The following is a 16226-nucleotide window of genomic DNA, read 5'->3' as shown; positions in this document are numbered from 1 at the left end:
GCAGGTGGGGGAAAAATGCATTTAATGCCGGGGGGCGGTGAGGCTGGAAATAGGACAGTGGCGTGAAGTGCCAACGTGCGTCTAGCCGCCACAGGTGTAGGGTTGTACATTGTATTTTTTGATATGCGCCATTTGCCGCCGGTGTGCTTTGGCTCTGACCCTGACATTCTTACCCTCACCAGTCCCACTCCTCTTTCCTAAACCTAACCACCCAACCAACAAAGGCAACAAGTACTAGCCAATCAGAGGAGAGTAAGATGGGTCACACCTTCGCTATCCTAGGAAAAGGAAATGTGCGTCCTCAGCAGCAGCACTGAGCAAACACCTGTGACGAGGTTTATGAATGCGTGAGCTGCTGCAGTGTCCTGACATCGTCAGCTGGATGTTATTTCATAAAAACCTTTTTTAAAGTTTTAAAACCTCAAATCTTTTCCCACATGGAAATTCTGACCAATCAAGAGCAGCTTTCTCACACAAGGCATTTGATCTGGTCCTCTTGTAAATGCTGGCGTGAGAACACGAACCAACTCTAGACAATTATACAACTTTGCAACAACATGAGTCCCTGATTCAGACCAAAGGAGACGACTCTAGGGCTGAAAGCACCCTAACAGTCATCATCATCCAACAGCATCATGGGAAACCTTCGCCCCAGTGGTTCCCAGTTACTGTCCCTCAAACATGTCGGTGCTGCTGTGAATTTAGGAAACTTCACTGAGAGAACAGGAGTGTGACGGTGCTTCATGTCAGGAAGGTTCAGGTGAAACTTCTCATTACAGGCAGATGAAGGATTGAGGAGCTGAGAGTGAAACCATGACTCAGCATGTTTTTGTGGCTTCAGTTTAACTCTTTAATGTCTTTGTTAGTGAAACCAAATGAAACCTGTCGTCATGTTTTATTAATGTACTGTGTGATGGAAGGATGGGAGCTTTCTGTGGAGAACGACAGACGCTGTGTTTTGGTTGGAATGAAACTCTTCTTCTGTTGTTCTTTAGTTTAGCTGAGTCATGTTATATTTAAAGAAGAAACACTGAGGCAGAGGAGCGGGCCTTAACGATGAAGGACTTCCTGTTTGAAACACTGACAGACTTTAGTTTTTATGTATTTATTAAAATCTGTGACTCACTGACGCGTCAACAGGAAGAACAAAACAAACAGCTGGATTTTGTTGTTGTTTACAGAGGGAAGTATTATTTATATTGTGTAACTCATGCACTGTAGAGCTTTGTGTCAGTCCTGTGCAGTAGATCTGACCTCAGACCAGTTCTTATTCCTTTAAAGGGGCATTTCACCTCAAACTGAGCGTCAGCTGGTTGTCTGGCTTTAGGACGTTCTGTTGATGCTTGTTTGTTTGTCTGTTTCCATGGAGACATCAGAGGGTTTCCTGTTGATCTGCTGCAGAGACGTTTTGCTTTCTTCATCTGATGTTTAATTTATTTTTGTTTTTTAGAAAAAGGGCTGCTTTTTAAGACAAATCATGACTGAGACGTTTGTCAGAATAAATGCTGTCTGTTCCCCAGAGACGTCGTCGACTGTCCTGTGTCTGACTCTGAAATTATTGTGTTGCAGAAGTTATTAAACCACAGCTCGTTAGATTTAAACGTTTACAGATAAACTTAAATTTATTGATTATGTTAAAGCATTTTCTATGAAATCATGCTGTGAACTTGTGACAACGTCCTTTGATAGTTTTTTGTTTAAAATAAATAAAAACAGGTTTATTTTGATGTTTATAATTAAAGTCTGGAGCTGAACAGTTTCTCACTCTGAGACTAAAATCATAAATTCAGCTGAAATATTTATTTGATCTGAATTCATGGTTCAGGAAACTGTGGAGTGTGTGTGTGTGTGTGTGTGTGTGTGTGTGTGTGTGTGTGTGTGTGACGATCGGTTTATCATATTTTATTCATTGTTACAATCAGAGAGGTTCAGCTCAGTTCATGGATAAATTTAATTTGTGCAGTAACACTCTTGTCCTTCCTTCCCTTCCTCCCTCCTTGTCTTCCACTTTTCCTTTCTATTCTTTCCCTCCTCCCTTGTTTTCTTTCCCTCCCTCCTTTCCATCCGTCTGTCCCTTTCCTTCTTCCTTTCCTTTTCTTCTATTCCTTTCTTCACTTCCACCTTTCCCCCATTCCTTCCCTCCTTCCTCCCTTCTCTTCCTTACCCTTCCTCCCACCTTTCATTTGTTCCATTTTTCTTTACTTTTCTTTCTTCCTTTCTACCTTGCTTTTTCTTCTCTCCTTCCATCCTTGTCTTCCCACCACCTTTCCTTCAATCTTTCCCTTTTTCTTTATTTCCTTCCTTTCCATCCTTTATTTTTTTGTCTGCCCCTCCTTTCTTTTCATTCTTCCCTTTCAACCTTGACTTTGCTATCGTCTTTCCCCCCTCCTTTCCTTTCCTCTATCCCTTTTTCTTTACTTTTCGTCCTTCCCTTCCACCTTTCCTTCATTCTTCCTTTTTTTAACTTTTCTTCATCCCTTCCCTCCTTCCTCGCCTTCCTTTGTATCATTTCTATTTTTTGTCTGCCCTTTCTTTCTTTCTTTCTTCTTTCTTTGTACCTTGCCTTTTCTTCCTCCCTTCCTCCTTCTCTTTTCCTTTTTCCTTCCCTTCCTGTCCCTCCTTTCCTTTCTTGTCTTCCACCTTTTCTTCCTTTATTCCTTTCTATTCTTCCTCTTCCCCCTCCTCCCTTGTTATCCTTTTCCTCCCTCCTTTCCTTCATTATTTCCCTTTTTTTTATTCCCCCCCCCTTCCTTGCCTTCCTTTCCATCCTTTCCTTTCTTGTCTTCCCCTTCACCCTTTTCTTTCTTTCCTTTCTACCCTGCCTTTTCTTCCTTCCCCTCTTCCTTGCCTTTTTCCTTCCTTCCCTACCTCCTTTCCCTTTCTTCCTTCCCTCCTTTTAAAGTAAAACAAAACTGAAAGCTTCCTGTAATAACAATTTTCACAAGAGAATGTTTCTGACTTCTGGAGGAAATTTTAATAATGTTTTTGTTTTGTTTTTTTTAATAATAATGTTTATTGCAAAGTGCTGTTACAGATTCAAACCTATAATTTAAAGATCATATTTATTTGTTATAGATACAAGTTGTTCTGTTAAAGCTGCAGTGTTCAGCGGCCATATTTCCCACGTCTCCCGGCTGCACCTGAACTGCTCATTCTGTCCACGTTAACAACAGCTGCTGATCTTAATTAGACGACTTTAATAAACCCACTCAGCTGGAACCTAAAGAGCAGTTAACATTTATTACACATCAAAATTAATACATGTTTAAGCAGGAACAGGCTGAACAGGTGTAGCAGGTATTATTCAGCATTACAGCTTTATTAAATATTTCACTTTAATATTTATAATCAGACTGAATGTGTGTGATTGACCCAGAGCAGGACGTGTTCACACACTGCAGGAAGAATCACTTCAACCATCAAAATAGATTCATATTTACTGTCTGACTAATTATATAATTATACAGATTTTATAAACTTGTATGTTTTCATGTGTAAAGTAATTAGAGCTGTCAGATAAATGTAGTGGAGTAAACTGTAGAAAGTGAACTGAAAATAATCAAGTAAAGTTTCTCAAACTGAGTAAATGTTCTTAGTTACATCCCCTGTATATAAAGTCACATATATATATATATATATATATATATATATATATATATATATATATATATATATATATATTATATGTTTATATTCTGTACCGTAGAGTTATTAGTGATGTGGCTCCACCTGTTGACTCCAGGTGTTTTCTACCTGCTGATTATTCAAGTCCAAACAGCACAATCATCTGTCAGCCTGTCTGTCCTGCTGTGGGCGGGGTCTCGTCCTCCGTCTCTTTGATCCACAGGAAGCCCACCTGGGTGCCGAAGTTCAGTCCGTCTCTGACGTGAGAGAAGAAGTCCTCGGGGTGACAGGAGGTGCACGGCGTCACACAGGGCCGCTCCGTCACCGTGTCATCATGGATGTGTTCAGGCAGGATGCCGCCGCGCTCGAGGAGAAGTCTGAGGTGGGAAAGCAACAGGCAATACTTGCTCACAATGCATTATGGGAACTGTAGCTCCAAATCTTGGAGCATGATTCGTCCCCAAACACAGGAATAGCAAGAGAAACTTTTTTAATATGAAGTAAAATCTGAAAATAAACCACATGTCCTCTCTCGTCCTCTGTTACCTGTTGGCGAGGCGGATGTTGACGTGCGGTCTGGCTGACTCTGGATCAGGGACACAGTCCGGGTGGATGCGGTGGAAGACGAGCGCCTGCTGTCTCTCCATAGTGTAACAACACACCCCCACCGACGGTCCCACGGCAACCAGGATGTCGCCCACCCGGCTACCAAACTCCTTCACCATGGCCTCCACTGTTGCCATAGCAACACCCATCAGGGTTCCTCTCCAGCCTGAGAATCAGTCGGTACATTTAGTGTCCCCTCTAACATCACTGAGATCATCTCAGACATTTCTGTAAATAACTAAATGAAGCATGAACCTGCGTGAGCGGCTCCGATGACCTTTGACACCGGATCGGCGAACAGGATCGGCATGCAGTCGGCTCCCGGAGCTGTGATAACCACCCCTGTCTGATTGGTTACCATGGCGTCGTAGCTCTCTGGCTCAGCTTTCCCCAAAACAAAGACATCACTGGCATGGTTCACCTGCAGGAAACACACCCGACAGGTTCAGGCAGGAAGCAAAGTTTATGGCTGCTCAGATATGAATATTTTCTAGCGTCCTTCGTCCTCTGTGACAGGAAATATATCTTAAATACAGAGGCCTGTATCTTTGGGTGGTTAAATGATCTTAAACACATCAATAAATTCATCCTGCATGTCTCACTGTAAATGTTTTTCAGTGTGTTACCCTTTTTTGAACTAAATTTAACTTCTGTGGATCGACCCTGTCATTACAAGGTGTACCCATTAGGTGGCAGTATACACAAGAGAAATGACTGTCCCTCATGTTGCAGGAGCACAATCAGCTGCCTCGGCCTGTAATCTTGTGTCGTACAGGATGAATCATGTGACCAAAGGTCAGTACCTTGACCTGACGCAGCAGCTGAGGGTTGAAACCAGCGTGGAGGGCCAGTCTCCGTTTGTTCTCCTGCACCACGGCCCCGGGGTCCCTCCTCCTGCTGCTGCTGAACAGGTTCAGGGAGGACAGAGTCGGGATGTAGGACACGCCGCCTCTACGGGTGCTGAAGCCATGACCGAAACAGTCTGAGAGACAGACAGTCACACCAATCTCCATTAAGAAATCTGTCAGTTTTACAGCACCATGGAGAGAACACATTGGTTTGTCTCATGTTATCCTTAAATTTGTAGATTTGGGTGAGTTTTTTACAAACCCACCAGTTGGGAACCACTGATGTCGATGACCTAGCATAAACTCTTACTGTGTGAATATACGTGACCGGACATAAACTTATTATCCTGACGTGACTTCAGCTAAATCATCTGGCTTGATGCTGGATAGATTTGGGTTTGTGAGGAGAAGCAACTGTCTGAATATCAGGGAAACAGCAGCTTAAGTGACGGGAAACACCTTTTACTGTGTATTGGAAAACTGTAGATGTGTCAACTGATACTGCTTGTTTGTCAGACACTACAGTGAACCCTCAAATGTCCAATCGTGTGTTTTGAATCTCTTTATTTTACAACAGAATTTGTCTCATGTTATCATTAAACTGATAGTTTCTTTACAGAGTTTGGTTTGTGTTCCTCTGATCTCATTCATCTAAATACCCTACTGGACACTGGATACTATGGCATCATTTATTATTAGATGTGCACTGTATATTGTGCTATAAATCATATTTCTGTGGTTCTTTCTTAACATCTGGAAGGAGATCACACATTAAAAGGTAACTCTGAGGCCAACTCTGCCTCACTTACAGTTTTTATTTATTTATTGTCACATAAACTTAAGAAATATTTTCAAGGTTGTCCTGTTGCATTGCTCGTGCATTAATCAGTTCTGGACACAATAGATAGTTAAATATTTTTAATAAATTGCCTAAATCAATATTTTTTTCCTTGAACCGACCTGGGATCAGAGTTGACTTGAGGACTGTGACTTGTCCCCTCTGTGCAGGAAGCTGCTGCAGAAACTTGGAGACTTCTTCTTCATGGACTCCTTCTCCAGGTGAGTCTGTGTGGGCGGAGCCTGCGCAGCTCGGACAGGTAACATGGTCCACCTGATAGATGAAGGTGTACACGGCGGTGAAGAGCAGCTCCTGGTAGCCCTGCAGCACGGCTCGGCCCCGCGGGGTCGTGAGGACTCTGATAGAGCTCAGATCCAGCTGATCCACAGTCTGTTTGAACCGGTATAAGCACTCCGCCGTGGAGTCCGAGTCCAGCACGTGCACGCTCTTGCACGAGCTCACAAAGGCGTCAGAGAAGCCGTCCCTCTCCCGGTACCGTTTCCCGCACAGTAGGAAGACCTGCGGCTCCGCTGCGGCGGGATCCTCCAGGAGAGACGCGCCGGTGCATCCAGCACTGCAGCCGTGGATCAGATCCACCAGGACGGCCTCACACATCGTGACACACCAGGTAACTAACACACGCACACACACACAGAGAGTCCTGTTTAACCCGTGCTGCTCGCACGCGCAGCTTTATATAGAGTTACGTCACAGAGGAACATGTCTGACAGCCAAAATAACTCGGAAACTACAGAGACTGTCTACTTCCTGGATCGTGTCTCTGCAGCCTGGCTCCGCCCACAGTGGAAACCCCAGACACACACACACACATACACACACACACACACACACACACACACACACACACACTCTGGAAACTCTCATCTGAGCTGTTTCCTCCACATCTGCTGACTGAAGCATAAGAATATCCTCTACTACAGGAAAAGTATGTAAAACACTCTGTGAAAGTGCTGCATCCAAAACTCTACTGTGTCATTAGCTGAGCAGAGTTGCAGCAAAGTGTTTTCATTTTCTATCTCCAGTGTTTGGATAAATATTGCTGCTGCATTAATGTGTCATTTCCTGCTCTGCATGTTTAAAGTTGGGCTCAGTCTAACTCCTGTATATCCTGCTGGGTGATTTATTCTACAGCTATACATCAGATTCTATCAGATCAGAACAAAACTGCAGATACAAGGACTAAAAACTACATCTCACAGAGAAGACACAAGATGGACGCTGGTGCACGGGGCTGTGGTTCATTAATGAGTCGGCTAAATGCTGCAGTTATCTGTTGAGTTGCTGCTGAGACCTGATAAACAGACGAGATGACTGTGAGTCACACCAACATGAAACAGTTCAGAATCTGAGTTGAAGTCACAAACTAAAGGACCAGGGACCGGTTGCACAAAACACCTTAAGTTTGCTCCTGATGTATGACACTTAAGGTTTAGTTTTTCCTTAGCTGCAGACCTTACTTAAGGGTGTTGCACAGAATCTCTTAAAAGGTTCAAGAAAGTCAAGAAAGGGCGTTAAAGCGTTTACTGCACAGTTAAGTCGTACTGTTTCCATGGAGACTATTTGTTTGCTCTTGTGACAGCCCACCTGTCATCGCTATCTGATCCTTCTCATGCTGGGACAGGAACTTCTCCACAGTGTTCAGCAGACAGGCGGGGGTGTTTGAAACCTGCCGAATGATGCAGCACACCGTTGACTTGTGTCCATGAAATACCTCACCAATAAGTGATTAAAAAGATCCTGTTGCATAAAACTACAGAGCTTCAGAAAGTTGAGTGATCCAACTTCAGATGCTGAGACAAATCATAAACTGACCTCCGATCAAATTTAAAGTGCAAAATCAGTTGCTCATCATCGTCCTCATTTATCACCATAAACTCGGCCATGTTGCTGTTAACATGCAGTCAGAGGTACCTTATGTTTTTTCCCCTTACTTTGGTTGCTAAGGTCGTCTGTGCAACGGTTTAACAAACGTTAAGCAATTCCTTTAGATTAAGACCAAGATAAGGAGAAAAACTTCATGGAAATCTTGTGCAACTGTTTTTTCAAAGGAAATCTTAACTCAGATTTAAAGGATAATCTTAACTTAAAGTGCTTTATGCAGCTGGTCCCAGGGTCTGGATCTCGTAGTGACGAGTCATTCAGCCAGTCTGGATTTGAAAACGTTCCCATCAGAGGAGAGCTCCCGGTTTATACTTAAAAAGATAGTGCACCCAAAAATGAAAATTCAGCCATTATCTACTCACCCATATGCCGAGGGAGGCTCAGGTGAAGTTTTAGAGTCCTCACAACACTTGCAAAGATCCAAGGGGAGAGGAGGTAGCAGCACAACTCCACCTAATGGAGGCTGACGGCGCCCCAGATTAAAACGTCCAAAAACACATAATTGAAACCACAAAATATCTCCATACTGCTCGTCTGTAGTGACCCATGACTACAGCTACAGGCTACAGTGAGGCTAAAAACAGAGTTCAAATGACGTTTTTCCAAACAACTTTTTATGTCGGGGCTTCAGCACACTTGGATCACTACGGACAAGCAGTATGGAGATATTTTGTGGTTTCAGTTATGTGTTTTTGGACGTTTGAATCTGGGGCGCCGTCAGCCTTCATTAGGTGGAGTTGTGTTGCTACCTCCTCTCCCCTTGGATCTCTGCAAGTGATGTGAGGACTCTAAAACTTCACCTGAGCCTCCCTCGGCATATGGGTGAGTAGATAATGGCTGAATTTTCATTTTTGGGTGCACTATCCCTTTAAAGGAATACTTCACCCTCAAAATGATCATTTGTTTATCCTCTATTACTTATGTTGAGTTCATGAAATAACGTTTCCTCTCGTCCCTCCACGGTGAACGAAGAATCCAAAAAGATGAATAATCAGAGTCTCATTTATGCGGTCACATAATCAGTGCTTCACAAACACATGACTTTGACCTAAAACAATCTCATTTAAAACCTTTGTCTTCAACAGATGGTCCTCAGAGTTACTGCAGGGAGGAGCCATGTTATTTTTTTTATAATTTAATTTAAGTTTTTGTTTTGTAAATTAAAATATGTCTCACAATATGAATGAACATACATCCAACATATTAGCAAACACTGTTACCTCGCTGACACTAAATCACTGCACTTCTCCACGATGGTGAGGTGAGCGAGTTAGCTAACACGTACTATTGAAAAATTAATCCATTCATCGTTCGTAACCACTCATGTTAGGGATTGGTACCCACCTGAGAGGTGAGGTTCACCCTGTACAGGTCACCAGACTATCACAGGGCTCCGGCTGCGGCTATCACTGGTGCAGAAGCATAAAGACAAAGTTTTCTTCACAAGTTCAGTGTAAATAGTGAGTTCCTTTTACTTTGTGACTTTCACCTCTTGGTGTCTACAGTCACATCTTCAAAGCAGCAAAGAGCAAACAGGCAGGAAGACGAAGAGAAAAACAGGAAGAGGTCAAAGTCTGGTTTCTCAGATGAGAGATTATTTTATACTTTCACTCTGCTCGCTCAGGTGTGTCCTGGGTGAGCAGAGTGACTGCAGAGTCAGTTCCCTCCTGTCCACAGAGAGTCAGGCAGTTCCTCTTTTAATCAAAACTATTTTTGTGTAACAATTGCATGATTTCTGATGATGCTAAACATGACGGTGGTGTTATCAGAGACAGTGGGATTATGTTAGTGGAACACTTCCTTGTTAAAGGTCCAGTGTGTCAGATTTAGGAGGATTTAATGGCATCTGTCAGTGAGGATTACAGATTACAACCAGCTGAACTGGTTAGAATTCCTTCATTGTCCAGGAGCTGAATCATCCTCAGAGGTGTCTTCCTCTCAGAAACAAACACACCAGCTGATTTAAACCGGTAAAAACACTGAATAAAGACGTTTCATTTGCGATGCTTCTCAGTGCGAAGGTGCTGCTGATTACGAAAATGTGAATGTCCCTGTCTAGAGTCATTAAGTGAGTTTCCATTAACCCTAGAAATGTGCAAAACCTAAATATCGCAATAAAAAACTGGTGATGGAAACACCTACATTTCGAAAAAACTCAAATATCGAGAAAACGTTTTTACGCTCTCATGAGGTGGTCTTTCAGACGTGTTGATACAGAAGTATATCGCAAAAGTGTAATGCAAATATACGTCACCGGACATGACACTGGGGGTCACATGACCGGTTCAGGGTTCACTCATTCAAACTAATAAGGACTTTGCCTTTGGAATGCCACTCGCTCGCTTCGTCTTCGTCTTCGGTTGTAGACGACTGCAACAGCAGCAGTGGAAACCAAGATGATTGTTCCAGCTCACAAGAGATTTGGAATGCCCATCTTACTTCTGCAAACAAAGTGGAGTCTCGCGGGACGACATTTTACGAGAATTACGGCTCATATGCAAAACACCTTTTAATGGAAACACCTACAAGTCACAATTGTACTGTGTTGAAACTCCCTTGAATCTCCCTGTGTAGATATAAACGTCTCATTCTAAGGTGACAAAACACATTGATTCTTATTATCAGCTGTTTTTACACAAAAATTTAAATCCCTCACACTGGAGCTTTAAAGGTGTTTTGTGTGAGGGGTTGCTTGTTTGTAAGTCTCCCTCTGGTGCGTTTGAGGGACTTTTCGTGTGAGTTAATGAATCCAGATAAACACAAACAAAACTTTGACGTGTTTGAACATGTGCTTTTAAAACTGCTGTGTATTAAAGAGTTTTTTCATCACTTCCTGTTCTCACACACTCACTGACGCTCCTCTGCGGCTGCTGGAGTTCAGCTGCAGTGTGTTTGTGGTGTGTGGTATGTGTGTGTGAGTGTGTGTGTGGGTGACATTCACCTGATGAACTGAGGATGTAGGAATTTCCCAGGTTGTTTGTGAACCACAGTGTCAGCTCTGTAGTCTGCGCTCGGCACAATCAAACACTGTGACAGACACGTGTGCTGATCACAGGACGGTCAGAGACGGAGCAGGTTGGAAAAGCCAGAGAAGAAAAATGTGACAGTGAGAGAGATTTTAGACATCCAGTGGAAATTCATCAGGATTGAAACAGAACACAAACTTCCAGAGGTGATAAATACCAGAGGAAGATTAATTACATGTTCAAACCTCTGATCTGTTTTTCTGGTTCGTCCGCTTGGCTGGAAAATACGTTCACATATCAGTACTGTAAGCAGAAGGTCGAGGTACTTGTGCTTCACCAGAGTATCTCTGTTTTTACTTCTACTGCACCACATCAGAGGGAACACTGTACTCTTTACTGCACTACATTCATCAGCTGTAGTTACTCTACAGATTAAAATGTTTGCACTTAAAACATAATGCACATACAAAACGAGTATTAAACCTCATCTCTTGGCATCTTTCTGCAGTAATGCTGGTTATAAAATGTTTCTTTGACTGGTTTGTCATCCGTCCATGTCATGCAGCAGCAACTGAATGAATTAGGCCTTTGTCATTATGTGTTATTGTTATGTACTGCTGTGGAGTTAAGGTCAGACAGTTCATCTCATTTTATTTTCAGTATTGGCCTCCAGAGATGATTACCTACCCAGGGGTCTCATTTATAAAACAGTGTGTAGGATCCATGCTAAAAATGAGTGTTCAAACAAAAGCCAAAAATGGCATGCACCCAAAAAATGTTCAACAGTTTCTACAATCAGGCGTCTACCTCACCATCTACATCGCCAATTTCCCGTCTCCCAAATGTTCGGAAGCAGTTGCTCCCGTCGAGTCAGTTTTTATAGATCACAAATTTTGCGTGGGAAGTGGTGTACGCCTCTTTCGGGCCTCGTTTTGTGTGTACTCAGTATTTATAAATGAGACCCCAGATCACCAGAATACATGTTGGCAGTGTACGTTACCCAACCCCTCTGTTTTTTTGGGTACAATCCCCATGGCTTTTTTTTTTTCATGGCATTATCACAGCTGGAAACACAGAAACAGGTCTCTAAAAAACACCCAGCGCTCTGCAGCTTGGCCGGCCCGTCACCATGTGCGGATTATGAAACAATTGGGCACAGATTCGCAAAGGGCCCCACCACCTCTACAACATAGAAGCAAGACACACAGAATCTGCGATAGATTTGCATCTCTTTGGAGTCATTATGCATCTTTTTCTGGTTTTGAGTCTCTATAGCCCCTTTTACACTGCCAGATTTTCTGCGAATGTTGGGCTGTTTTGGTGCCTAGCTGCCAGCGTTTAGACACACAGAGCCGGATTGGCGAGTTGATCCAAGGTGCCCAATTTTCCGCCTCGTAGGGTAGACATATTGACGGAACCCTTTTAGTTTAAACAGACCAAGGCGGCCTTCCGCAACGGGAGGGGCTGTTGAAGACTTGTGGGAGGAGCTGTTGATGACGGCACACGTGCGAGCCACTGGCGGTGGATAAACAGGAAACAGCTGATAGCAGGAATTAGCGAGCAGCTAGTAGCAAGAGGGAAACACAAACCTGACAGACACTGTAAAGATGAGCAACTGGGGAGACAAGGAATTGCGCGCCCTCCTTGTCCTCGCAAACGAAGAGGCCATTAACCGTCAGATGACGGGGACGGTGAAGAACGGGCCGACTTATGAGAGAATCGCCGAAGGACTGACCAGCCGCAGCTTCCCTCCCACGTCACTGTTTACGTCACACGCTGAGCTACACGTTTTGTTACTTGCTCACGCCCCCCATTGCCCAGAAAAAGGCGCATTCTGTATAAACAAAAGTAGGTAGGCGGCATTTTGCTGCACTCCCCGATTTTGTTTTTATACTGCCAATGCTGAAAGAAGACTGATTGGGCTTTCCTGCAAATTTGCACAACTCCTGTTTAAAAAAGGCCAATGTGATCATTTTGATCTCTGTGTGGTTGTTTTGTGTCTTTCCTAGAGTTGCCACCCATCCCGTTTTTCCCAGAATTGTTCTCTTTTTTCATCAGCTGTCCTGGGAAAAAAAAATCTCTCCCGGGACACAATTTGTCCCATTTTTTGGGGAAAATGCAGCAGCAGCAGGCCAAGGAGTCCATCCAGAATCAGTGCAACAGGCTCAAGAACATGTCAGAGAGACAGCAAAGAGGTAAGAGGAGCTGTGGGAAGTCCTAACAGTTCACTTAGTATATTTGCACATCCAATCGAGTTTTAATTTGTAATTTTTCCATTTATATTTAACCCTATGGGCCCAAACGACGCATAGTGCGTCCAAATTCACACCTGTTCTTCTCTATGGTTTTTCTCCATGACCGTGCGTCATAGCGAGAAGCCACACATATCACGTGAAACAGCGGAATTGTAGCTTTCCGAATGTTTTCACAGCGAAAAAAATTGATACAGTTACACTAAAATGATGTATGACAGAGCTTTCATACAGCTCTGCACACACATTACTGTTGGATGGATTACTCGCGAATGCAGGGTCGCACAGAAATGCCACACATCACATGAAAGCGCAGGAGCAGAGCTTTCCAGTGATACCACACACATCATTGTGCTGTCATCCCGTCACGCTATAAATACAGATCAATTGTCTACCAAATAAAATCCTGACGAACTTCTTTACAATCCATTATACAGATCTTGTTATCAGTCACTTCATATAGTGAGGAATATCGTATCTTACCACGTCTTAGGCTTGTGTGTGTTTCTCCCTGTCTATCCACATTTGTAGTCCGGCTTTCACGATGCAAATATCTCCATATTGTCCAGTTGACACTCCATCAAACTTTGTATGACAAGACCAGCCACTTCACCTTTGCACACCCAGACAACTGCAGCCTAATTATGCATGCTGACAGGGCCGTAGTCACCATATACATTGAGGGGGACATGTGCCCCCCCCCCAATGACCAAAATGCATTCCCCAGTATATAACTGAAACTGAAAAACAACAACAAACTTTGTTTACTGCAAACAAAGTGGCAAATACTATCTTGGAGGACATCATTGCACTTGTTTGACTATTTTTCTGTTATCTAAGATGTAAATATTGCATGTTTCTTTCAGATAAAACACATTTTTGACTTGTGAATGAGTCAATGGAATTTCTTGCAATAATGAAAAATACTGTCAATCATGTCCGTCTGGCACAAACCACATGTTTTGGACAGCTGTGAAGTGACAGAATGCCCCACCATCATGGTTCTTATATTGCCAGATTCCAGAGAGTCTCCCCTCTTCATATATGGCAGAATATGTCAACTTCCAACTTGCTATGATGAGATACATGTGAAAATGCAAGAATTTAGTAACACGGACTTGTTTTTTTTCATTGATATAAAAATTAATATAAAATACAAGCACATAGAAGGACATGGAATGATGGCAAATCTGGTCTCCTATGTCAGAATTTCATGTTCATTGGTCAGTCTGAACTGGTAATAATGGCCGAGCTCTCCGCCTCAAACATTTGGTCGAGTGTCCCTTTTTTTCACAAATCCAAGGTGGCAACCCTAGTCTTTCCATAGTCGTTTATGTCTTTGAGGTAATTTTGTGTCTTCTTAAGTCATTTAGCGTCTCTTTGTAGTTGTTTTTAGGGATATTGTATCGACTCATTTGACAGATACCGATACGTCCACCTAATGTTAGTGATCATCAAGTCTCTTCTGTAGTGAAATTAACATCATATTATACATACATACTCTTAGCGTGACGGCCCACCAGCAGATGGAGACATGAAATACAATACTTTTTGTCGTATGTAATATTTATTCATTGTGCAAAAGCATGTTGGTCAATTCTGATTGGTTCATTTTAAGGCCACTATCGGCTGATACCAATGACATGCCGATATTATCGTGCACCCCTAGTTGTTTTGTATCTCTTCCTGGTCGATTCGTGTTAATGTCAGTGACATTTTGCAGGTGAAGGCCCTGATAATGTCGACCCCTGAGCCTGTGTCTGGTAGGCCTCTCCTAGGTGTCTTACAGTCCACCATCCTCTCCACCTCCACATGGCACAGTCAGTTCAGACACTGCGTCACTGCAGAAACATTGATATGATACATATGAGACATACACATGTAACGTATCCATGGTTTGCAGTAACGAACACCAACATTTTCTTCTGGTCAGTGGACTGTGTTTTGTCTTGTGTTGTAAATCAAGCGCACGAACACTAAGTGCGCACTTTTATTTACAGCTACCGCTGCTCCCTAAAGACCAGACTCACTCTCAGCCAGGCTGAGGCAGGTTCACTTCACCTCCAGACTAAACAGATGAATCAGACTGAGACTCCAAGAACATCCACTGTTAAGAGGAAAAATGTTTTTTTTTTCTTAAATAAAAGTTCAATAGATGCACAGTGTTTCCCAAGCCAGTGAATAAGTGTGTTTAATAATCTGTGTTGACCAAAATAATCCTGATTATGATTTTTGCCACGATGAAGCATCTGTGTGAAGGTCTGAAAACGTGATATAATAATAAAACATCATTCCTGCTTGTTTCAAATGTGGGCTTTAAATAAATCTGAAGATTGAGTCGATTCTCTCTCTGTACATTAAGTTCATTACAAAATGTGTCATGTCTCATTTCTCTTTCAGATTTTCAGAGTAAAGTCTGTTTCTCTCTACGTGTCTGCTGTCAGTGTTTAAATATTTCCTGTTCAGGTTAGTTGAAGATTTGTATTTGATTCAGTTTCTTATTCTGCATCATGTTCCTCCTGCTCTTTGTCACTTTGCAGAACAGACAAAGGTTTGTAATGTGTGTGTGTGTGCAGTAAGTAGAGCAGTATGAGAACAACAACTTCTGCATCCGCAGTTCTTACCAAACTTCCTGTTGTGACCACAAAATGATTGCAGCACCTCCACCTACAGATTCTGTATCATACATGATGTGTTAACCAACACTTCCTCTGACACTTTAACCTTTACCATTAAAAACTCTTAAAACAGAAACTCCATAGGTACTGTTGCTCACCAGCAGGAGGCGCCAAATATCTACTTTAGAGTTCATCTTCATCTTCATCCTGTCCATCATCTGTTTTAAAGCCGATCATCGTCCACTGTCACTGCACGTTATGTTAATTTGTTTAATGGCTTCAATGAAAGTGACCTGAAGTAACCCTGCAGACAAAGTGCTGTTCTCCTTCACACTCAGGATGCTTTCAGCCCTAGAGTCGTCTCCTTTGGTCTGAATCAGGCGGACCAGATCAAATGCCTTGTGTGAGAATGCTGCTCTTGATTGGTCAGAATTTCCATGTGGGAAAAATCCAGGAAGTAAAGCAAACGTTGAAGAAGAGTACACTTGCAAGATAAATGTGACACTTTCTAATGTCACAATGGAGGGACAACTACGCAGGTTGATTTTAGCGCTGCTCATCGTGGACTATAT

The 16226-nt window shown here is 42.8% G+C and overlaps 1 protein-coding gene and 1 long non-coding RNA gene across 3 annotated transcripts; one reads left to right on the top strand and one right to left on the bottom strand.

The window, feature by feature from the left end:
* Positions 1–1781: 1781 nt before the first annotated feature.
* Positions 1782–9365, bottom strand: lacc1 (laccase (multicopper oxidoreductase) domain containing 1). 2 transcript variants are annotated; one of them, XM_033616958.2, is made up of 6 exons: positions 9163–9365; positions 6039–6548; positions 5034–5212; positions 4486–4651; positions 4171–4396; positions 1782–4001 (listed from the first exon to the last, which is right to left on the bottom strand). In XM_033616958.2, the coding sequence occupies exons 2-6, from the start codon at positions 6529–6531 to the stop codon at positions 3791–3793; spliced, it is 1275 nt and encodes a 424-aa protein (XP_033472849.1). In that variant the 5' UTR covers positions 6532–6548; positions 9163–9365; the 3' UTR covers positions 1782–3790. The 2 variants fall into 2 exon arrangements, with proteins under 2 accessions (XP_033472849.1, XP_078030828.1); XM_078174702.1 differs by lacking the exon at positions 9163–9365 and adding an exon at positions 7522–7543.
* LOC144466876 (uncharacterized) lies at positions 6346–15339 on the top strand. Its single transcript, XR_013493292.1, has 3 exons — positions 6346–6544; positions 12843–12979; positions 15037–15339. It is a non-coding gene; the product is annotated as an uncharacterized LOC144466876 (long non-coding RNA).
* The last annotated feature ends 887 nt before the right edge of the window (positions 15340–16226 follow it).

Source organism: Epinephelus lanceolatus, chromosome 14, assembly GCF_041903045.1.
Source record: "Epinephelus lanceolatus isolate andai-2023 chromosome 14, ASM4190304v1, whole genome shotgun sequence".
NCBI lineage: Eukaryota > Metazoa > Chordata > Actinopteri > Perciformes > Serranidae > Epinephelus > Epinephelus lanceolatus.
The sequence above is the reverse complement of the archived record's forward strand: the minus strand, read 5'-3'. Positions and strand labels throughout refer to the sequence as shown.